At 38.1% G+C, this 25,278-nt stretch overlaps 1 protein-coding gene across 7 annotated transcripts in view; it reads right to left on the reverse strand.

The window, feature by feature from the left end:
* CNKSR2 (connector enhancer of kinase suppressor of Ras 2) overlaps positions 1-25,278 on the reverse strand; it is a 225,655-nt gene that overhangs the window by 46,774 nt on the left and 153,603 nt on the right. For all 7 annotated transcript variants that reach the window (XM_068918107.1, XM_068918098.1, XM_068918117.1 and 4 more), the window contains 5 exons: positions 15,037-15,085; positions 13,961-14,133; positions 11,803-11,876; positions 9,784-9,855; positions 3,447-3,514 (listed from right to left, as the gene is read on the reverse strand). In XM_068918107.1, the coding sequence (XP_068774208.1) occupies positions 3,447-3,514; positions 9,784-9,855; positions 11,803-11,876; positions 13,961-14,133; positions 15,037-15,085 (436 nt within the window). The remainder of the gene's footprint in view (positions 1-3,446; positions 3,515-9,783; positions 9,856-11,802; positions 11,877-13,960; positions 14,134-15,036; positions 15,086-25,278) is intronic.

Genomic DNA, 25,278 nt, shown 5'->3' on the forward strand with positions numbered 1-25,278 from the left:
TGATTTGCCTCCAGCAAGCATATACCTGAGAGGCAATCTCTTCAAACAGTATAATAAATAAATAGCATGAATAAAGTTTTCCTGAAGCATAAAATCAAAAACGCCAAAAAGTTCTGCCTCTGTGGAAATCTCTAAGTAGTTTATTCTATGTGAACAAAAGATGAAGTCAGAGACAATTTTTTATCAGTCACACTTAGTTTTAAGAAAATTAGTTTCCAGGAACTGAAAAAAATGAAAATATTGGCATACAGGAATGTTTGATCCTATTACAGCAAAGCCTAATGCAGCTACGTGTGCTGACAGGCCTGTTAAAATTTTACCACTCAGTGGGATTTCTGCAGATTTAGAGCCTAACTATTCATTCTGAAACTAAAATTTAGCAAAGTCTCAGAGCCGGTTCCAGTTCTGGCTAAAAATACAAACAAGTTCATGGCTGACAAATCCACATACAACAAAAAATAGTAAGATCATGCTTCTGTACACTTTACCTCAGATTAGAAATTCTGCTGACAACCTAGAGCATTTGTCTAAAAAAATTCTGCATTTACAGGGACCATGAAATGAACAAAAATAGCCTCCCACCAGCTTTTAAAATGTTTTGCTTTTAGCTGAGTCATTACAGTCTGTCTAAAATGTGTGTTATGCTATCAAACAGTTGCCAGATTTCTCTCCACAGATTTTGTCCCATTCAATGATGGACAAGCTCAATTCATAGGGCATACCTTGAAAGCTTTCTGAATGAGCAATAGACTTCATTGTTTGTATATAAATTAACACTGGCCTGCATTTGCCAATTAATTATTTTCTACTAATATAAGGAAATATTTTTTTCTCTGATTTTATATGACTGGAAAGTATACAACTTCCCCATCCAAAGAAGTCCCTTGCCACGTTGATAACATTCACTATATTTAATACAGAAAGTTGATGGTATTTTTATAAAACTGTTCTGTACAGAATGTCACATTTTCTTCAGCAATACACCCACAATTTGGTGATTCGTGCATCTCTGAAGCACTTGAAATATATTTATGCACTTTAGATTCAGAACCATTCCACTCTTAATTGAAGCAGGTTTGACAACTACTGTTGAATTGTTTCAGAGGTATTATAAAGCCTTGCTGCAAGGGGCTGAACTGAACAGAAATAAAAGATCTTTTGTAAAATCAAATATGTAGATGACAATTGGGACAGTCACTGAATACAGAAAATTCCAGCTTCACAGTTTTATAATCCCAAAACCGCTTGAAGTGATAGAGAGGTTTGCTAACTTGATGCCTCTGCTAATTAGGGACACTGCTCAGCAATTTAATAGCCCTTGTGCTGGGAGCCAAGGATAATCACCAGAGGTATAAAAATACTGTATTGCTGCAAGTGGGCAATGTGATACTGTTCACCCGACTAAACACAAATATGCAACAGATAAAGAGGATATAACTTTCCCTACCTACATATGATAAATCAATTCTAGTGAAGGGCACTAGAGAAGTAATAAAGAACTCCCTCATTGCCAGGGATATCATTCCTATAGTAAGTGGAGTCTCAGTGACAATCTTAAAGAGGGAGCCATTCAAATAAGAGGTATAATGAGACCTGAGTGCACATGGTCCCATGTCTAAGAACTGGATCATCCGTTATTTTACTGCTTGGTGATTGCTTGGTAGGAAAAATATTTCTCCAAATCCATCTGGATTTATAAAAGTGCATTATACCTGCAGTTGTGCACTTGGACCGTGTTAGCGTAACTGTTCATACACCTTTTCCCTTACTGTCCCAAATGCTTCCGTAATTCCAGTTCCAACCTGATGTCATTAAAAGCTTGATTATGGCTTTGGATGCTAACATGGATGACTTCCTAAAAGAGTCTAATATGCAGAGATTCTTCAAGACCTCGTCAAGCAATGACAAATGGTATATAGGTCCCTCAAAATTGGTTATTTCAATACTGCCTCAGAAACAGAGTCCCAAATTTGTTTTGAAGTTAAGAATGTTTTAGTGAGAGCCTGAGAACGTGACTGGAGGAACACGTGAGCATGGCTCTGCTACCCTGTGCTATCTGAACTCAGGGGGCCTGATGTTATGAATGACTTGATGTCGCTATGGACCACACCAAACACTAAAGCGGGTGGCAGGCAAAGCTCCTGGAATAAGCAGCTGCACTTAATAGAAGATATGATTAGAGAGGAAGCAACAGCATGCCCAATCTAGTGATCTGAGAGAAAGACAGAATGCCCCCCAACCTTTCCACCCACATTGCTGCCTTCAAATTAAGGCAGTATGCTGTGAGCCACTGCTCTTGAACCATGCTGAGCCCTCTAGTGCACTCTGTGGTGAGGCAATCACTGTATGAATCAAGGCAGGCACCCTTTCTGATGCTGCTTGTTAATCTCCTACCATTACTGAATATTTTAGTCTCCTGATGTTTCTGCCTGGCTGCTGGAATCACCCTTGCTTCTCACTGAGGAAATACAGAACCTCACCGATGAAGACTGTGCAGCCATAGAATTAAAAAGTGATAGTCTGACTCAGCTGTCAGCATGCAGACAGGTACCCAGAAAAGTTCTGGATCACCACGATCAGTGCAATTTTCTGGTGTGTCCTGCCAGGTACAGCTGTAAAAAGGGAGTATGGATTCACAAGGCAGTTGTTTGCCAAACCAACTAGTTGAATAGAAATACTTCTGTGAATCCAAGTCACTGGCAATTCTGGAAATAACATGCCCAACATGATGGAGCACTGCCCCATTCTTTTTCCTACCTAGGGAAAGGATTTCTACTACAGCAAACTAAAGGGAAGAGACTTATTATTTTATATGTGCTGCTTTTTTAAACCCATGTTATACTAGACACTAAAAAAGCACAGGAAAAATGTTGTAAATCTACAACTGCAAATGAAGTGCGTCATTGAAAAGGCCAGCAGAGCTCGAGCACACACCTCAGTCTAATGAAAACACCAGAAACAGAAAATTAAGGAACCTTAAAATTAAAGCCTTTAAGGGAAATCCAATTATGTCAACAGGCTTTAGAAGAATGGTTTTGTTCCTGAGAACTATTTGATGCGTTCCTGCTCCCTGTGAATTCAAACATCAAGTGCAATGTTTTTTTAAATTTTTTTTTAGTTTGCAGATTCTTTTTTTCTTATGGGAGACACAGGCTTCCTGGTACAGTGTATCTGAGCTAAGTGGAAGTCAATTAGCTGCTTTTAGCCACCTTTTGTGGCTTTCTCAGAAATAATCCAAGAGTCAGATCAGAATCTGAAGGTGTTAATCAAACATCCTGAGAGAGAAGGAATTCTCTAAAGCAACAACCACGACACCCATATGTGAATTACTCTCAGATGATGGGAATGAGGCCTGATGGGGAAGGGAAGGGAAGAGGGCCTGATGGGGAAGAACAGATGAACTTGTGATAAGAGTTGCAGAAGCAACCAAAATAATAACACATTACCTTGCTCTTGTTTGATCCTCTCTCTTTCTGCATAGCCAGCAGCAAGCATGTTAATTCTGTTTAGCCATCTGAAATAATATTGAAATAAAAGCAGTGATACTGATCCAGCATGTTAACTTTGGGTGCATTTCTACCAAAAAGAACAAAGTTATAAGCATCTGAAGGCAATTCAGGACAATATTATTCTTCATGCAAGACAGCTGTTCTCTTTGATACTTTTACTCAGGGTGTCGCCAAAGATCTATAATTTTACTGTTGAACAAATTGTTTCCACAGCAAAGATCTTGTTTCAAATGGAAAACCACATATGATGTCAAACATCTGTAAAATAAAGGATTCTGAGATAATCAAAGAGCCATTAAGTCTGCTGCTCACAGATATGCCATCACACCAATACTCCCGCTGTTCTTATTTCTTAAGAATAAACACCACTTTTCAGAGATTTAAGCAATATTTTAAGGCCTGAATTGGCATCTTAACAGAGGAACAGAGCAGAAACCAGCAGTCAAAAGAACAGGTTCACTCCTAAATAGACAGTGAGGTTTAATTATGCCATTATGCGTTTTAGAGCTTACCTACAGTGCCAAGTACAAAGAAAAGGGGGCATATCAGAATTCACTTTTGTGTTCGTGTCAGACAAGCAGAGGAGGAAAAGACAGTTGCCTCAATGCAATTCACATCTAAGGCTTTAACCTCAACTTTACTTGAAAAAATGCTTCCATAAGCTGCACGAATTAAAAATAAACGATTGCTATTCTCTTCTGGCAGTGCTGTCATTGTGAAGCACAGATTCAACTGCCTGTAGCAAAGCCTTGCTTCAACGTGCCCTTCTCCCTCATGGGGCTCTCAGGGTATTCGTTTTCCAAAAGCTTACACTAAATCATTTCCTCCATCAATGAGGCTTTAAACCAACATGACAGCCTCCCATTGGTAAACCTGGAATTACTTACTCTAGTCATCCCATAGTCAGGACTTGGCAGACCTTATTTGCCAAGCTAGTGGCTTGCAATTTTAGTGCTAATATCCAGAGAAGGACAACTGAAGTTACTTTCACATTTTCTTGAAGAAGGTGAAAGTCTTGGTTCAGAAAACTGTGCCTGATGGGTTTCATTTGCGTACTGTATATAAGGAAACAACATAATATTTGCTCAGCAATGGAGAGACTGTATCCTTTGTAACCACCCCTGAATGTCAGCCCTCAGGATAATTCAGGGCAGGGTATGCAGACATTAGACGGTAATGTATAATTGCTCTCCCTGAAATAAACTTCCATCACTGTCCTTCCGCAAATTGTGACCACATGTATGGTCTGTGAGTAACACTAATGGTCAATAAATCTTCCCAATTGTACTTTGGGAAGAATGCTAGAGATGTCCTGAAGTGATTACAGGATATTTCATGTTAGCATACAATCAAAATTACTGCCAGAAGAATAGGAGGAAAGAGAAGCCAAAGAGACTTAAAATTTCAGTTGCAATTGTTAGGAACTGCCACAGACATATAAAAATAACTGGCACATTGGAACAGAAATCCAACAAATCGTGCCTCAGACAACTGTTCACATCTTCACGGCAGATAAAGTGACCCCCTCCAAAGCTTTCGTTTAGGTTTGCGTTCCTGAAACATGAAGGCTTCCTCTGGGGGAATGTCGAAATGTCAACATGTCGAAAGCTCAGTCGTCTTGACAGTTCTGCCAGAGCTTTCTCTCCACCCCAAATCAGACAGGCCGAATGACAGGAGCCACACGCAAAGAACGGCAGCCTCTCACCGTGGGGGAATGAGCAACAGACCAAACACTCGTCCTTGTGCAAAGGGTAGAGCAGCACAAAAAAGCAACTGCTCTCTCAAACAGTGTGGCAGCCAACAGCGGCAGAGTCTCGCTTGCCTCTTGCCTGTTGCAGATTTCACATCCTCAGTTCACAGGTTATTACTACTCAATGCAGCCAACACAAGACAGTTAGCTACTGAATCAGGCTGAATAGACCAGAAAATGTGAGAAGATAGTCCTACAAAGGTGCTTCTGTTGGAAAACTTCATTCCATTCTAAATATTAGAAAGATTGTTTTGGGTGCAGAACAGTGAGTGAGGTAACCTATTAAGTTAGCAAACAGCTAACTGACAGTCAACTGATACTGGTTATATCGATAGCAGACTATTCTTTCCACAAAGAAGTTATTTCCTGAGATGTATAATCTAATGATAACCCAGGAAACATATAGCAATCTAAGAGAGATCACATTTAATGATTTTCTGCAGCTCATGATTTGTGTTGTGGTTTGGAATATCACTTGCCATGCCTGTGAGGTGAAAGACAAGGTACTGGTGTGGCTGTAGGCAGTTATGGACCATGGCTTTTGAGTGGTTTGTTAGTTCAGAAACTAAAAGAATGGTACTGACTCCTTAGGTGTATTTGCTGATACATAGCCACAGTGCAAAGCGTCTTCAAGTATGGTTAGAATAGACATGGGTAGAGTATTAGATTATTTCAATAAAGCACAGCTAGAGTTATGTTTCATTGAAGTTAGAATCACATGAGAAATTCAACATACTGGGTTTCTGTCACAGGGAAACATTAGGATCTGCTGAAGAACGGAAGAGGCATAAAACATTCCTTCTTTACAAAATATTTAGGACAAGAGTTCCAAGTGTACAGCTACACAAAAGTTCCCTATTATGAATATTAAAAGATATACTAAAATCTTACTTGAAAGTTATCTGCAAACTCCTAGGACATGGAAAGACCTATTCTCAGTGATGATGTGCTCTGTCTTGGTAACCACTGTAACTTTTAGAGGGCAAGAAGCCTAGAAAATATTCCTCCTTACTGCAAATGCAGCTTGAATTTTTTTGTGAGAATTATAAAAATGCATTTTTTAGCTATGACAATAAATGCAGAAATACTGGTAGCTGCAGCAGTCATCTAGACTTTTTTGGTTTTGTTTTTCTTTTTAAGAATAGCACATACATTCCTTGTCAGGGCTTAATCAATACAATTTTATGATTTACATGGATCCATATAAAAAAATACCTTCTAGACCTATAACTGCTATAAAGGGGAATGCGCAGCACTCAATTTCACACAGAATAATAGGAAACGTTCTTCTGTCTTTTCTCAAACCCTAGGGAGATGCAATGCTTCTAGTCAAATTGCCCTTAATCATAAGGCTTGAGGATACAGGATGAGCTTGCTATATAGGAGCAAGATAGACACCATCTTCTAGTGTCTATAGGTAATCAACTGTAGTTTAACTAAAATGAAGAGACCTGCAGATGATGCTGGAAATTTTCTGGAGGTCATCTTCACTGAAATCTTCCAGACATATTCTCATGTGCTAATATTAGAAGCTGACTTGTCATCTTTGCTTTTGATCATAGAGCTACATTAAGGAAGAAAGTTCTTACAAATTTCAGTATTCTGCCTACTCACAAAAACAGACAGGACAAATCAGTTACAGCAGGTTCAAGGAAGTTCTCAGACTACTATTCAACATGACGTTACTGACTATTATCTCTTCCCCTGCCCAGGAAATACAATTTTGGCAGCCATGTATGTCATCACTTTAAAAAAGGACTGCTTAAATAAAAAGGAAGAATAAGGATGCACTAAGTACCTAAGCCAGCCAACCCTGAAGAAGCCACTTTTGCCTCTAAGTAAAAGATCAGGATCTTTGAGTAAAGAACATATATATTGAATCCATAAAGCAGAAGACACAATTACCATGGAAAATCAAAACAGAATTACATGTAATACCATTAAGTAGAAATACAAGGTCTGGACTCGACATCAGAAGTATTTTCCTGGAATAGGATTAACAATGAGCTTCCAAGCAATGTGCTTCTATGAATACACACTTATACCAACAAAACTGTACTTTGTACCAATGAAGGATATTCCATCCTTCTTCACACTCAAACAAAACATGCTATATGGATAGAAAGAACACTTTTGCTGGTCTAACAATGTAGATGAAATGAACTTCACATGCCACAGTAATAACCTGCAGAGTCATAATTCTCCAGACTCCTTACCAGCATAATGGTGTGGCAGAGTCACAAAGGTAGCAAGATAACCTGAACAGTGTCAGAGTTACCTAAGACTAAAATACACATTTTATGTGAGCATCTACTCACACAAATGAAAAATTCATGGGTCCTTCATACAAATACATTTTTTTTAAATAACTAAATCATTATTTTACATAAGGGATGGAGGAAATGAACTAATTCTAACCTTCAGTAAGGCTATGTTTTAACAGTTTGCTACTTTCTTTTCTTCTGCCTCAAGTATAAACAGTACTGAACTGACTGTATTATACATAATTAAAATGTACATCAGAAACCTGACAAAAAAGTACAGAAAGTGATCAAATCAGTCTTAATTTAATTTTTGATACATTGACTTAGAATGTTTTGACCTAGTTTTGCTAGGCTAGAACATGCTTTTACACAAGAAGCATTTTATTATATTATTTTATTTCCACATCTGGATTTAAAAGATTATTTTTCAATAATCCACATTTTCTCCAATATATCAAGTTAATTCAAGGTTGGTGAAAGTGAAGTACTTTTTTCATACATTAAACAAAGAGAAAAAATAAAATTATTTGGTGAGACTCTGATGGCACTGAAGACTGGTAAGAATTACTTGAAATTCTTGACCTTGAATTACTTGAATTCATAGACCTTGATGGAGCTGCTTCAAATTTACATGCGTATAACTCAGATCAAAACTGGGTCAAGCTCATTCTTAATGAATTAATAAATTCCAAAACATAAACAGATTACTCATGTTAGGAGGTTAAAAACCTTCTAGTTACTGAGTTAGTTTTAGGCTGTGCAGTATAGTTTTCAATGTATTGATGCACATTTGCTGCTGCTTTCTGATTACTGAACAGTTATATATTTTCCTCTTCAGAAACAATGCATCTTGTCATGACTGAGGACCTACTGACAGCAAAGATTTACCTATTGCTGTTCTTCAGGATATGCTGAATAGACCATGCCATTATTCTGTTTAGTGTGCAGCAACCTGAACTTTGAGTCACTGGCTTGACAGAATTATCAAGTAAAGACAAGCCTAAAATTTTACAAAGAAATAAAAGAGTTTGAAGCTTCTAACTGGCCAGAGACTTTTGAAAGTGATCCTTAGTCACGTATGAGCTTTTGAAAATGTAAACAGGCAACTATTTCTAAATAACAGTAAGCACAGTATGCAGCATTGGTATGTGTTTTCAGTCAATTAATGGTAAAGAACTGGCAGTTCCCTGAAAATGCTCTTCCTAAAGGTAGCTGATTCTAGCACACATAGTAGAGATTAAATGATCATAGCACTTACTAACTAGTTTTACTAGTTTTTTTTACTTAGACTTTTATCTCCTTTTTTTGCTTTTATGAAAAGCACACAGTCTCCCTCAGTTAGGATGTCCACAAACATAATCTAGGAGAAAGTGAGTCTCAGTTTGCAATCAGATTTCTGTTTAGGTCATCTGTCATATGATGGAAGTTATATATTATTTTGAACTGAATTAATTATTTTATGTTGTGAAAACAGATGAAATAAAAAGCACATATGTGAATAGAGATGAAATGGATGTCATTCCTCCAGTCGAATGAATTAAGAGTAATTGTATTTATTTTGTGCTGAAGTTTCAAGCATTTTTGGGTAAAATTTCAGAGATGGACTAAAAATGGTACAGCTAAGCTCAGTCCCCAAGAACTAAGACTTAACTTCTTACTTTTTTCCAGTTGCTGAGATTTTTCCCGCTTATTCCAATAAAACCAAAATTTCACTTTAACTTGTAGGTTAAATTCATGTCAGTAGAGAAAACCTGGAAAATTCACTATTTACAATTTCTAGTGCCTTTTTCAAGATTGGCAGAAGAAAGATCAGTGACTGTTATAAAGCTTTCTCCTACTTCTCACTCCCACAAGGCCAGAAACAGAGAGAAGCATCACTGGAGCGAGTACCATGTGCTTGTGGGGATATGTGAGCAAGCACTTGGAGATGTTGCTCCTTTGCAGGTGCTGCACATCCAAGAGCAGCTTTACAGAAACATGAAATTCTAAAATCTTGCTTGCACTTTATCTTCAAAAAGTGGATTTTATTTCTTTTCAAAAAGAAGGAATCTTGTTTCTAAAATCTTCATATCTTCACTTCAAAAAAGGCAATTTTTGCATAAATGGAATACTTAGCATATTGCAACCACTCAGAAACAATGCTGCTCTGCAATTATTTTCTCAACTATTAAACTTAACTTTTAATTTAGATAAACACGTAACTTGTTATCACTATGTTCCTGTATTACTGTGGTCCTTGAACTTTGCTAGTTTTCCTTACCTGTTCATATCATCTAGATGTTCAGCAGCAAAATAAAAACTTTTGATCTTAGGATGGCAGGCTTTGAACGCGCTGTAGAGGAAAAACATAATTATAAAAACATAATGGCTTTTTTTTTTTAATATAAGATAGTGAAGTGACCAATGAGATGAGTTCAGATTTCCTGGATTGTTAAAATCCCACAAACAGGGTATAAACACAACTTTTAGGATTGTGCCAGACTTCACTGTCCAAAATGCACTACAACTACCCCTTTCTAAATAATATTTGATTCATATATGCATAAATAGAGATCAATCACTTACACTATACTGCTTTTGGATAAAAGTTAAACAGTTAAAGAATATTTTATTAATCAAGCAACTTTGCTGACGGATCTAGAGGTGTAAAATTCTTTCTGAACAGAAAATTGATGGAACAACTTATTCAATACAACAGAAAAACTCTCAGTCCTGATGACTTTTCACATCCCAATGACCTTGACATTACCTTTAGTTCTAATTACTGGGTTTCAAACAGAAAAGTGTGATGCACTGATTGATTTCTGAAAAGCAGTTATAAATCAACAATATGTTCTTGAGGTCATACCAAGCAATGGGCAATTACATCTCATCTTTCCTTTCCACCAAAGTAATCAACATGACTAGGCCGAGAGAATTACAGCATTTCACACATAATAAGAAATAAATTACTTGAAAGAATTTTTCAACTATGTTGGATAAAGATTTATAGTGAAGTATTTGAAGATCTAGAAAATGAATGTGAAAGTATTTTAATAATTTATAGTACAGAAGAATCATTTTTGAGAATAGCCTGAAATAAATACACTCTTAAAATAAGAACAAAAATGCCTAATAATCCCAAAGAAAATAAGAAAAAGTATAATACACATAAAGAGTATCATTACCATTTTTCTGAGAAACAATGGATTAGATTAATACAGCATACATCTCTCTCTCTGTGTATCTATATATGTATGCACACATGCATTCACATACATACATATGCATATGTATACACATACACATATAAATACATATGTCTATATATGAAAATAGGTTTTCAGAAACCAGATATATGTAATCCAGGAAACTGCTAGCGAGGATAACATGTAAAATTGAGACCAAAAGGACTCATGTGCACATTAGAGTATGACATAATGTTATGCAAGTGAAAACAGATGTACAGTGACATCTGTTCAGTTTAGAAAGACATCATCAACTAACTAAGACCCTAAACGTGACTTCTTAAAATTGTTACAGCATCTGTTGTCTGCATTCTTAGAGTCTTTTTTCTTTATCAGCCACCTGAGTAAGGAATTTTAATAGCCACATTTTATGTTCCACTATCCAGCACATAGCAAAGGAAAAAAAAATTAAGCAGGGTGCAATTCTGAGAAGTGAGTTGACTTATCAACGACGCTGCCTAACAAAAATTAAAAAGGAAGTACTTCAGCAGTGTAGCCCAAGGACACAGGACAATAAGCCCAAGCTTATCCCAAATTTTTTTAATGTAGTTCTCATTTTCTACCCTTTGAGATCATCATGAAGATCAGAGTTCATCCTGAAGGGATATGTAAATCAAGTGGGACAAGGTCAGTGTCTTCTTAAGAACTGTATGTACTATAAATTACAAGGAAATGCCATTTTACTTTTGCAATTGCTTTTCCGTACAATTTTCAGTGATTCCATGTTTTTAAAAAAAAAGGAAAGGGAAGGAGAAAGCCTAAAACTAGTAAAGTAATAAAGGAATAGGAGCAGTCAAGCATTTAATGCTTGCTTTTAATGCATTTTGCTGTGGTCAAGCACTGTGATTCATGATAGCTACAGATCCTTCTTTAGGAAAAATGGCACACAAAAACCACACCAGAATTTGGCTGTTCTGTATGACCTTGTTCTGTGATGTAACCAATGACCATGGTAACAACTCCGTAACGTCACTGTTGTACGGGAAAACTTTGTCCGTTGTTCCACTTTTTCTCCTCTATCATTGCATTGCATTACTTTGGAGTATACTTACTATTTCTTGCGGCATTCGCTGGCTCTGTCAATTTTAAATTCAGGTAGACTGATGAATCCTTCTGCTTTTTCGTCCTGCAAAGACAGTTCTAGATATTACTGTTGTTAAGGTGTCAAAAAATTCACTGAAAACTTAGCATAAGAAATATATTTTCACTTGCATGCTTCTTAGATAAGGAATACTAATGTGTGCTCTGCTCTGGTAAACCTCCCGCAGAAGTCACTGGGACTTTTGCCAAAGTAGTAAGATAGATCCCTTGGTGTAAAACACAATTTTAAAATACCCAGTTTCCTCAAACAATTTCACAGCTGAAACAGCATTTGGAAATATACAATATGACCAAATGTATTCAGGCAATTAGTCAACATAATTAATTAATTTGGGGGGAGGATGGACTAATTAGTAAGGAGCAATGCAGAGTATTGTAAGGGACAGGGAAAAAAGCAATCTGAATTTGCACTCTTTACCGTCTTTAAATGATATCACAGCTAAGATGCATAATAGTTGATTCAGTTACTTTTGATATGTTAGGTACGATTCAGTTATTTTATCTCTCCAATACTCACAGAGCAGACACCTGACCTTCCTCCCTTCTCCTCTAAAGATTTGTACATAGTTTATTTTATCAGATAGTGAATCTCCCTAGTCTTTTCACAATTTGAAAGCGTTATTTAATATAGCATCATGGGCGTGAAGCTGCAGAAAACACAAATGTATGTTGAGGAATTCCACAGAATTACATCTCCCTTTTTTGGAATCTCCATGGCTACATTTGCTACATATGCAGTCTAATATGGCTATTTTGCCACAAAACATCAGAGAAAACTGGAACTGGAGTTGTTTTGTGTGAGATACAAGGTTGTAACAGGTTTTGCACTAGCAGGTACTTTAAAGTCAAAAGAGGACTGTTTAGAATAATCTTGCTATCAATTTTTTGCCTGGTTGCCTAAAAATAAAATTTTGGCAAGAGCACTGTTTGCTTGTCTGTCCATCTGTCACTGAGTCCTCCCCCCGCAACAGCTTTTGAATCTGTTGGTGTTTGCAACCACTTTTGTCAAGCAAGTCTCAGAGAAAACCAAGTTCCAGCAAGTCTCATGGAAACCTGGGAAAGGGAAGAGAAGGGGATGCTCAGACCATTGCCTTCTCCAAGAGAAAGTAGGGCACAACTCAGCAACTCCACACTCTCCTTGGCCACAGTTGGTGACCAGTCATTGTATTCGTAGCTATGAATTACGACCCAGATAAAGACCTCATAGTAGACCTTGGGGAGGGAGGAAGGAGAGAGGGGAGTTGAGGTTATTGATTCGAAGCTGGGTTCAAGTCTGTGGGAAATGAGGCTTTGGTAAATCTGTTCATGGAACGACTTTCTATCTACCCAGGGAAAAATTTGGGACCATAACATTTTAAATAAGTTGTGTGCAAATGCTCACAGTGATTAAAGTAACAAAAACGGCAATCCTGGACTGAGTACATCCACATGCTGGCAATGACTTTATTTTAGTACATTTACAAACGAGACTAGTGTTACTTAAAAATTAGGGTTTCCTACCTCACTGGCAAAAAGCTTTTTTACGAAAGCTGACATAAATAAGCCTGCACTAATGCAAAATACGTTGCACAATCAAAGCTGTACACAATTCATTTGGGCTGCTCTGGTGCTCTTAAGTTCAGCATATATGAGTGCTGAAATTATATCAGAAGCTATGTAGAAAGAACGAGAGGAGAACACAACTGAAAAACAAATGCATCTTCTGTAATTAGCAGAGCTTTTGGTGATTTCACTGGCACAGACAAACAAGGTATCCCAGCCAGCACATTATTAAAGTTTACCTTCCCATGACTAAGTTTGAATGATAGGATTAAATAAATAACTTTTCCCTTCCAAGAGTTTGAATGGCGAGAAAATGAGAGATTTATTCTAAACTGGTGAGAACAGGGCACAGAAAATAGTGTTTTTTCTCCTTATAGGAAAAGGTGAATTTGAAGGGCCAAATACATTTACGTAATTCAGTCAGGGAGTTAATATTAATTTCAGTATGATTACTTGGGTGAATAAAATCATTCACACATATAAGCACTTAAAGCACTGGCTTTCCACTAAATCATGACAACAGTACTGCACAGGGTTTTTGATAAAACAACGAGCAAAGATGCTTACCTCTTCATTGATATACCAGTATAGGGATGTATCTTTCAGAACAAACCAATATTTCTTCCATTTCTGGGAGAAATAGCTCTTGGCATCTTTCTTTTTCCAAAGCCAGCCTTCACAGTCCCCTCGGCCAAGATCTTTACATGAGATCCTTCTTTTGCTTTTACCGGGCATAGGAGCTGAAAATGACAAAGAATTGATGTGAAAGAGTTTGATTTGTCCACCACATCAACAAGCCAGTTAGCCAGAAAGCACTATATATATTTGCTTAAGAATATTAATCAAACATTTCAACCTCAATTTGCCATTATTAAATTATTACAAACCTTTTACTTGGGTCACAGAGGCTATGCAAGGTACCATAAGTTAAAAACAATGAAACAAAACAAACCATGTTCACCACCTCACAGAGCTCATATTCTATGGATGAGACAAAATAAAATAAACAAAAGCAACAAGGAAAGAGAAGAGGTTAGAGAGAAAGGAAAGGCAAGATATTTAAAAATACGAAAAATGGTTATTTATCATTTCAGCAAATTAATATTTCATGCCAGATTAAAGCATACAGCATATAAATGCATGTACTTTCACAGCTGGCTGCTAATTTTTTGTATTTTTGTCAAATACAACTATGTAAGTACTTGACAGAGATGCAGAAATCTCTCCGTGTAGCTCCTCTTGCAACTAATCAGTTCTTAAAAAGTCTTTGTACTTCTAAATCAAAGGAGGACAGTCTAGTACTGTATGAATTACCAGACAGCCTAGGTGTTCTAGTAATCAGCAAGGGCTGCAGAAAGGCCTTATATGCACGTAGCTGAAAAACACAACCCTGCTCCCAAAGAGGCTGCAGTATAAATATAAAAAAATGATAATGACTAATTATATATATATATATATAGACAGGAGAACATTAGAAAACTATGAGACATCAGTAATGGACTAATAGCTTCTTCATGTGGTCAACAGAGCTATACATTTGGTGGGAGCTAACAAGTTCTAACTCCTAAGATACTGCAATACTGTAAATACTAATGTTTGCAATTTCCTTCCTACCAATAAGTTAAAACTAACTTAATTTTTACCTTTGTTCTTCTTTTTACTTTTCTGCTGTAGAGAAGATTGCTGAAATGTCTACAAGAAAATCAAAAGAAGAAAAGTGAAAATACAATGTTAATATTCAAGTGCATCCTCATCATAAAAGTAGTGAAACTTTGCAAACGCTGAAGTCATCACCAGGTATTACCCACAGCAAACAGATTCCTAGGCCCAAGAAAAATGGTAATTTTATTTCATAAATTCATAAGGTTCTACAGCAAAAATTCTACAGCAAAATCACAGTGAAACATGTTAAAATAGACCACAGATTAGTTTGCTAGTGACAACTGAAGTTTCTCTCCAAAATGGTCATTCTTCTCTTCATTCTGTTAATAAGAAATGTCTCATTTTGTTTAGTATGACAGTGAATCTACATAGCTCTTGTATTTCCAAGAGATAGTCTAATTAGGACCTAATCCTAATAGAGCCTAATAAAAATATGCAAATTGTTTTAGTTCACTGCCTAATGAAAGTGTGAAGGCATTTTTATGATAGCATTTAGGATCTCAAACATTTTGCTCAGAAATGATTATATAGGTCTACAATCTTAAAAACCAACAATAAAATTCAGGCAGATCGCAACTTGGAAAGAATTTCCCAGATAAAGACTCTCAAATAAAAAATATTTTTTACCAGGTTTTGACTGACTGTATTTAACTCCATTTGATCCAACTCCATGAACTAGTTTGTTGCCTTGGAAGAAAGATAGGAGGGAAATTACTCCTTTGCTTAGCATCCCAGCTTAGTAAAAAAGGCAATATGTATTAATATGTTTTATGGTCATTTCTCTTAAAATATTTGAACTTAGATAATCATCATCATCATTCAAATGAATTAAAAAATAATTCTCTAATTAATCGCTCCAAGCTTTTAACAACATAATATCAGTTGCTTTGAATTTTAGCTTTATATAGAGAGAGACAAAAAAAATTAGTGGTGAAACTAAGAAAAAAACACATTAGAGTGTCTGAGTGTTAAAACCTCTTACTTTAGCATACACTGAATCGATACAAAAATCAAATCTTTCATGCCACTTGTTAAAAATAAATCTAAGTGAAATCACTGACAGCCCTGGGAGCCTCAAACCTGTTCATAATTGATAAGACAACCTCTCACCTCACCTTACAAGGCTCTCCTCATTTTAAAGATCTGCTGTTTCTTTTCTTTTTCTCCCTCCTCTCCCTGCTCATCTGAGGTCACATGCAAGCCACGGTGGCTCAGCTTCCAAGGGATGTGTCAAGTCACAGCTGTGATATTTTCAAGCAGCAAATACTAACAACATATTCATGGGGATAAATTGCGAACTATACAACAATAATTAAGAGTAATATCATGAAATTAAGAGATTCGGTAGAGATGCTGATCCCTTGGGGGTTGCATCTGAGGAAAGCTACTCAACTGTACTGCCACTGCAGATGATTAAAATGGGCCTCCATTGGAAAGAAAAATGGAGTCAGTTTGTTTTGGCTCTGCTCCTTTTCTTCCTCTATTGATGTCAATTCACGGAGTGCAGCTCTCAGCAAGCTAAGACACCACCACTATCCCAACTTATGTCGAATGAAATATTTCTACTTGTACAGGACTAAAACAGGTCTTTTTGGCTCACGGAGAAATAACAGAGAATGACTGGGCAGAAGGGTGTAAATAATCTTCCTCTTAGAAGCTTTGAAAATCTTAACCTAGTTCAAAGTGGTCAAAACACATACACACACAAATCCATAGCACCTCAGCTCAAAAAAACAGACCACTTCATTCTGCTGCTTAACTTTTCTGCATTAGTATTTTAACAGCGAACTCACCAAAACAGAAAATTTCTGTTTGGTTTTCTTTTAAGTGATACTGGAAAGTTATGAGAACAATATGAAAATGCTTCTCTCTTAAATGTTTCATCCGTAAATTGAACCTGAAGAAGTGAGCTTGCATCTCTCAACTTCTGAGTCAGATTTTGAGAAGAAAGTATAATGAAGGGGTACCAGTTTTTAATAGGAAGACAGCATGTAATTTAGATGTCTAGCCATTTTTCCATACATTAAGTCATATTGCAAAACAGAAAGGTTTTATTAGAATTCACTTATTGTTTCAAATTAGACCTTTAAATAAGATAATAATTAAGGACACAATCCACAGCTGAGTAAAATTCCTGGGAACAATTCATCTGACTTCAGTGATTTCCATTCACACTTTAGATTGTTTCATAGATCTTAGGCTTCAAGTTGGTTTGTTCCGCACAAAAGCAACACCAGCTCATTTCTTTAAACAAAAGATATATAAGCTGTAGGTATTAGTCAACCCCACTCAGTTTCATACTTGCAGGACATATAACTCCAAAAAAACTGCAAGTGAGGATGAAGTCTACAATGCTCATTTTGTTGTTTTTTCTGGAAATCATCAAATACAACAGCCTATGTAATTTGCAGTTACTCCAGTTACTAGATACTGCATATTCCCATTTTCTCAGTGCTGTTTAGAATCACAGAGTGATGTAGTTTGGAAAGGACTTCTGGAGGTTGTCTAGTCCTACCTCATACTCAGAGTAAGACTTGCTTTGAAGTTGGATCCAACTCCAAAGTTAGATCATGCTCTTTGGGGTAATCTCCAGCCTAGATCTGAACACCTTCATGGAGGAAGTTTCCACAGCCTCTTAAGTAACTTGTCCCAATGTGTAGCCACCACAATGTTTCCCCTTTTACAATTTAAATCTGTGATGTGGCAAACATGGAAATAACAGAAATGCTTTTTCTTTAATGCCATGAACCTAAAAATATGGATCCGTATCAAAACATAGAAATTCAGTTGTGTACCAAAGCAATGGTTTGCTGCAAGATACTGTTTAATCACCTGCCCGTGAGGCTGGATTTCAACATATGTTCACTACATTTTGATTCTGATGCATCTTGAGTTTTAAGCAACTGTTTTCACATACATCATTCGTCCCAGTTTCCAAGAATTCATCTCTCCTACTAAACCTGAGAGCAAGCATGAAATTAAATGGAAAACAGCTTCCTATACTAAAGAAAGTTGTTAGTAACTCAAAATAATGAAGAAAAAGGAAATGAAATTGCCACTGGAAAGGTGAAATAGATTAATACCTTAGCCTGATTGGAACTTGTCACTCCTTGAGAAAATTTGCAGCTGTTTATTCATCTTCTGAATGATACACTATCCAGCTACCAAAAACACAATTAGCAAAACTTTCCATTCTCCAAAAGCAGGGCAACATCACTTGATGTTCAATGTATATCAAAATTTCTGTTTATTGCCTTGAGGTTCAGTTGTCTGAATGCAAACATTTTCTCCTGTGATATGCGATGTTTAAGCTTGTTATATTTAATAATATACCTAAACTACACCATCTGACAGATGTATGTCTAAACAGAACATCAAAGAAACATTTATATATATCTACTTTTGCTATCAGCAGCCTTCAAAACACATGTATTTGAAGAGCAACAAAATATCATTCATAATATGGAGTTTTCTATGTTTAGTGTTTTTTTTTTTAAATAAAAGTGCTAGCCTACCTCCAGATGACATTTCAGTCTGACTTGTTCTGAAGGCTTGACTGCATCAATCAATGGAAGTTTCACTATGCGCTGAACAGCCATAACAGTTGTTCTTCCTGCAACTCTTCATTACCAGACTCGTTACATGGGCTATATTTAGTTTTCCACTCTCCCAAATAATTGAAAGAATTCTGAAAGCCCATTAGAAGACTGCATCGGTGTAAACAGTACCCAGCCCTGCGATATGCCTTTCCATTATTTTGGGAACGTAGCACAATGATGTATCTACGTAATCAAAAAATTTCCAGGTGGAAGTTTATACTGACAAGAGAAATCACCAACAACATATAACCATATTTGTTCCTTTAGCAAGAAAATAATCATATACAGATGCTTTATTCAACAATGCCTGTATGTAGGCACACACCAGCATTTTAGTATGTGAAACATAAAACTTCCAAGAAATGAGGATATTAGATTTTCCTCTTGCTAAAAATTATGCAGGTTCTTGCGTGCTTTCAGCTTCAGAGATAAAGTATTCATCCTTGGTTGGTACCAAGTCCTGTGCATTTTTAATCAGAAGGCAAACAAGATTAAAAGCAAGTCATTACCATTCAGAAGCCTGAAAATGTGAATATTTATTATAGACTACTTAGCAGTAATTTGATTGCTCTATATTTAGAAAAACTTATTAAAATAAAAGTGTTAATTAATTCATTTGTTTCATGTCAAATAGGAAACTTAAACTAATCTTCCAAAACCTATACTAGATTGGAGAGAAACTGCTATCACGAGAGATGAATATTCGATAAAACTCTCACTTTGTGATGACAGTTAGAACATTCCTTAGCCAAAAGAAAATTCAGTTGGTGCCTTAAGGAAAAGTGGAAGACAACTAGACTGCTTAATCAAAAGTGTTGATTTGGGAGGCTGGTTACTTTGCCAGTCTTTAAGAGTTTGAGCAGGAAGTCCAAAAAGTTGTTACAAAGGCTTTTTACATTGTCTCCCATCACATCCTCCTAGGTAAGCTCAGGAAGTGTGGGTTGGATGAGTGGAGAGTGAGGTGGATGGAGAAGAGGCTGGATGGCCGAGCTCAGAGGAGTGTGGTCAGTGGTGCAGAGTCTAGTTGGAGGCCTGTAGCTAGCGGTGTCCCCCAGGGGTCACTCCTGGGTCCAGTCTTGTTCAACGTACTCATCAATGACCTGGAGGAAGGGACAGAGCACACCCTCAGCAAGTTTGCTGCTGATACCAAACTGGGGAGGAGTGGCTGACACACCAGAAGGCTGTGCTGCCATTCAGAGGGACCTGGACAGGCTGGAGAGGTGGGTGGAGAGGACCCTCCTGAATTTCCACAAAGGCAAGTGCAGGGTCCTGCAGCTAGGGAGGAAGAACCCCCCATGCAGCAGTACAGGCTGTGGGCTGACCAGCTGGAAAGCTGCTCTGCAGAGAAGGACTTGGGAGTGCTGGTGGACAACAAGTTAAGCATGAGGCAGCAATGTGGCCTTGTGGCCAAGAAGGCCAAGGGGATCCTGGGGTGCCCTAGGCAGCGTGTTGCCAGCAGGTGGAGGGAGGTGATCCTGCCCCTCTCCTCAGCCCCGGGGAGGCCTCACCTGGAGTACTGTGTCCAGTGCTGGGCTCCCCAGTACAGGAGAGACATGGCAGTACTGGAGAGAGTCCAGTGGAGGGCTGCAAAGATGATGAGGGGACTGGAGCATCTCTCCTCTGAAGAAAGGCTGAGAGAGCTGGGCCTGTTGAGCCTGGAGAAGAGAAGACTGAGAGGGGATCTCATCAATGTCTACAAGTATGTGAAGGGAGGGTGTCAAGAGGATGGGGCCAGCAACAGGACAAGAGGTAATGGGCACAAACTGAAACATAGGAAGTTCCATCTGAATATGAGCAAAAACTTCTTTCCTGTGAGGGTGACTAAACACTGGCACAGGTTGCCCAGAGAGATTGTGGAATCTCCTTCCCTGGAGATACTCAAAACCCGCCTGGATGTGATCCTGGGCAATGTGCTCTAGAGGACCCTGGTTGAGCAGGGGGATCGGTCTAGATGATCTCCAGAGGTCCCTTCCAACCTTGGCTATTCTGTGATTCTGTGATTCTGTAATTATTCCTCTTCCAACAAAGATCAGCTCTTCGTACTTCAGAGCTAACATAAATTCCGTATGTGATCAACATATCATGACATCCACGTCCAAAAATACATATATTCTAATAATAATGTGGACCCATTTATAGTTACAGAATTTGTAGTTCTACCACAAAAGAACATAACCGAAGCTTCCCTTGAAGATCTGGATTGGCTATTGTGATTAGTACTAAATTTGATGGCTCCCTAGTATCCCCCTCCAAATGCTAATTTGTCTCTTCACTTTTCTTCAGAAATGTTACACTGAATCAGTTTTGGAAAGCTGGAAGAGGGAAGCAGGTTATGGAAATAATAATCTCCATAACTCTTTTATGTGAATTTGAGCTCATTCAGGCTGGGAAGGAAATTGGCAGGTATTTTTACTATTTTTTTGAAAGCTCAAGTCAAATCCAATTTTTCTCAAGCTGCAAGTTTAGACAGTAAGGAACTATTTACAGTCAGACAGTTCCTTTCTGTTGCTGTAAGATAACTTTCTCTAGTTTTCAGCAGAGGAGCTAGCTACATTTCTGACTCCTGGAACTTTCTGCTGCTAATGGAAAAGCCTGTATCTAGGAAAAAAAAAAAGAAAACTGCTGCTGATGATTATCTGATTGCTCTCTAACATGCTGCAAGAACTCTAGTTTACAAAACTCTTCTAAAAGCAGAGCTTCACTCTGGATGGGTAAAACGCAAATACATTAAATGGGATGGCCCATAAGAGGGAACATCTAATACAGAACCACAGCCATGAGTTTATGAAAAGAGATCTAGAAATATTTCCTGAACTCAAGTCACAGGGCGGTCACAAAATACTCATCATATCTGAGTAATGCATAAATTAATGGTGAGTTGGAATCAAAAATGATTTAGAGGCAAAGAACACTGCATTGATTAACAATGCCCTGAAACCTTCAGTCTTGCCTCCCAGAAAGCAAAATTTACTAAATCAAATCTCTTATGGTGCTTTGGTAACAGATCCTTCTGTGTTCTTTTCTCAGCTCTGTCTGCTCTTTAGCACACTATATGATAAAATACCACACCTGGTTTTAAAAGTACAGCATTCACTATGGTTCTACCTAAGAAATTTAATACTAAAACACAGAATGAATGTTGCATACAAACACACTTCTCAGTGTAAGGTTTCGTAGTACAAAATAGTGTCAGCAAGTAAGCCAGGATCCTTATACTAAATATTCTGTAGAGATCTGTCTTTTAAATGACAGTTACTTCAGACAGAGACGCATGAATCACTGCTTCTGTCAAATGGGTTGTGAGAGCCACAGACATATTAACAGTTACTAGGAGAACTGATCCCAGAATTCATGGTTTGGTTTTTTACCTTACATATTATTTCCCCCCTCCTCCTCCCTCAGTTTTGCTTTTTCAGATCTGCACAAAGTCTAGAGCTCCTCTGCAGGGCCACTCCACACCAAGGTTGAATGAATGTGTTTGCAAAAGCTGGCAAGCCACTAGTTTCCTTAGCATCAGCCATAATGTCCATTTCAGCTGAGATCATTTTCTCCCTCTACCTGACAGTCAGTGGTCCTATTCCTAGTCCCATTCCTATTCCTACTCTTTCTGTTCCTCCCTCAGAGCAGCTTTATGCAAGGCTTCTAAGAAGCACTAGATCTACAGTACACAGCTATGGCACAGCTCTAACTGGGTTCCTTTATGTTCGGAAGCCCCAAGCATGACCTCATAGCACATGCAATTTGTTAGGGTTACCACGCATAGGCAAAACTTAGGCAAACTCTAAACTCTTAAATCTTCAGGCCATGTCAAGAAAATAACACCATATAGTGGCCTTACTTTCCCCTGCCAGGGAAAGCTTTTCTTTCTTATCCACTAAGTCACAGGACTCTCTAATTGAAATATAGCAGCAGTAAATCGTCTGGATAATATCAAATTTAAACCAGAGTTCTCATATTCCCCCACAGTCTTTTCTACAGACAGAACAAGGACTCCAGCACTGTTATAGCTGCCTGAAGCAAACGAGGATAAAAAGTTAAGCTAGACAAGTGCTGTTCATCAAAATAATTTATTCTGAGATCATTCTTCTGCTTTGCATCTACTGTAAAACATGTAATTTTGGTACCTCTCACACTGCTTTTATTGACAGTAAGTAATCTAAGAGAGAAAGGGGGGGGATGGAAAAATATGTCTTCTCTAATGGCAAAAGTCCAAGATATATTATCACGTAGATGTCCAAGATACATTCTATCACAGTATGTGTTTCTACTGCCTTAATTTAAGAAGCAAAAAGAAATCTAAACAATTATCAGCTGTTACAGAATAGTATTTAACTCTTTATTTTGATTTAATTTAAGTATATTCTAGCCCAGAGTAATTCCCAGATTGTTACTCTTATTGAAGAGGATGGACCAGTCACAGACTTGCAGAATAGGCGAGCTGGAAAGGACATTGTCTAGTCCAACCCCGCTGCTCAAAGCAATGTCACCTAGAGCAGGTTGTTCAGGGTGGTGTCCAGTTGAGTTTTGAATATCTCCAAGAATGAAACCTCCACAACTTCTCTGGTCAACCTGTTCCTGTGTTTGACCACCCGCACAGTAAAAAAGTGTTTTTTTAAACATTTAAATGGAATTTCCTGTATTTCTGTTTGTGCCCTTTGCCTTTTGTGCTTTCACAGGACACCACTGAGAAGAACCTGACTCTGCCTTCATCATTCTTCCTCCATCAGGTATTTATACACATTGATCAGATCCCCCTGAGCCTTCTCTTCTCCAGGATGAAGAGTGAACTCTCTCAGCCCCCCCTCATATAAGAGATGCTCCAGGCCCTTAGTCATCTTCTCGGCCATTTGCTGGACTCACTTCAGTATGTCCATGTCTCTCTTGGTCTGGGGAGCCCAGACCTAGACACAGCACCCCAGGTGTGGCCTCACCAGTGCTGAGTAGAGGGGAAGGATCCCCAGCCTCAACCTGCTGGCAACAGTCTGCCTAATGCAGCCCAGGATACTGCTGATCATCTTTGCTGTGAGGGAGCACTACTAGCTTATGTTCATCTTGTCCACCAGGACCCTTAAAAGCCTTTTCTGCAAAGCTGCTTTCCAGACAATTGGCTCCCAGCATATACTGGTGCTTTGGGTTGTTCCTCTCCAGGCGCAGGACTTGGCTTTTCCCTTCGTTGAATTTCTTGAGGTTCCTCTTGTTGCATTTCTCCAGCCTGTCAAGGTCTAAATAGCAGCACAAACTTCTGGTGTTTTCACCACTCCTCCCAGTTTTGTGTCATCTGCAAACTTGTTGAGGGTCACTCTGCCCCATCGTCCAGGACATTACTGAAGATGTTAAAACAGTATTGGCCCCATTATTGACCCGTGGGGGATACCACTAGTGACTGGCCTCCAACTTCATACTGCTGATCATAATGCTTTGAGCTTGGCCATTCAGCCACTTTTCGGTCTGCCTCACTGTCCACTTACCTAGCCTGTACTTCATCAGTTTGTCTATGAGGATATTATGGGAAACAGTGCTGAAAGCCTTACTAAAGTCAAGATAAATAACAGCCCCTGCTCTCTCTTCATCCACCAAGCCACTCATCTCCATGTAGAAGGCTGGTTAAGCATGCTTTCACCTTCATAAATCCATGCTGACTGCTCCCAATCACCTTGTCCTTCCTATGTCTGGAAATAGCTTCCAGGAGGCCTGAGCTTGGAAGAGGTGATCTTTGAAAATCAACCAGCTCTCCTGGACTTCTCTTCTCTCCAGATCGTATACCATGTGATTCTTCCAAGCAGGTTCCTGAACAGGCCAAAGTCTGCTCTCCTCAAGTCCAGGGTCATGAACATGCTTTTTGCTTTGCTCCCTCCTCTCAGGATCCTGAACTCCACCACCTCATGGTCACTGCAGCCAAGGCTGCCCCTGACCTTCACGTCCCCAAGCAGTCCTCCTTTGTTTGTAAGTAGGAGGTCCACCGGAGGGTTTCACCTCATCGGCTTCTTGATCACCTGTGTCATGAAGTTGTCATCAACACACTCCAGAAACCTCATGGATTGTTTGTGCCCTGCTGAGTTGCCCTTCTAGCAGATATCAGCTAGTCAAACAAATCTCTTTAATAAGATGCAGTTTCCTTCAGGAAAAATACGGTTTTGCTTAGAATATTTCTATTTTATTCACAGTAAAGGTAGGCTTCCCTCTGTACAGTTATCCGAGTAATGAAATGATAAAACTCTTCAAAGAGATTTTAGAGAAACTTATTTTTGAAGTGATTTGTGTTAAATTACACAGGTGGTCTGTGGTACAACATGTAACTGATTCTGGAACTACTAGGCAGAAAACTTAGATCATGTAAAACACCAGAAATGTCAGCCTCAGGGCATTCAAAAAATCTTCAAAAAATCTTGAATCAGGCCTATGATCTCCCTATATGAAAAATCATTAGGTTAGAATACAGAAGGCTAAGAAATTAAGAGATTTAAATAAATGAAAAAAAAACTATGACTATGAAATTACTTTTGTTTTATGTGCCTTTTGGTTTTGGATCCTTGAAGATTTACCTTTGAAAATCTCTTCCCTCAACTATAAGAATTGGAAACTGTTTGTTAACAACCACAACAAAGTTAGATGACAATAATTTGA

Source organism: Struthio camelus, chromosome 1 (assembly GCF_040807025.1).
Source record: "Struthio camelus isolate bStrCam1 chromosome 1, bStrCam1.hap1, whole genome shotgun sequence".
NCBI lineage: Eukaryota > Metazoa > Chordata > Aves > Struthioniformes > Struthionidae > Struthio > Struthio camelus.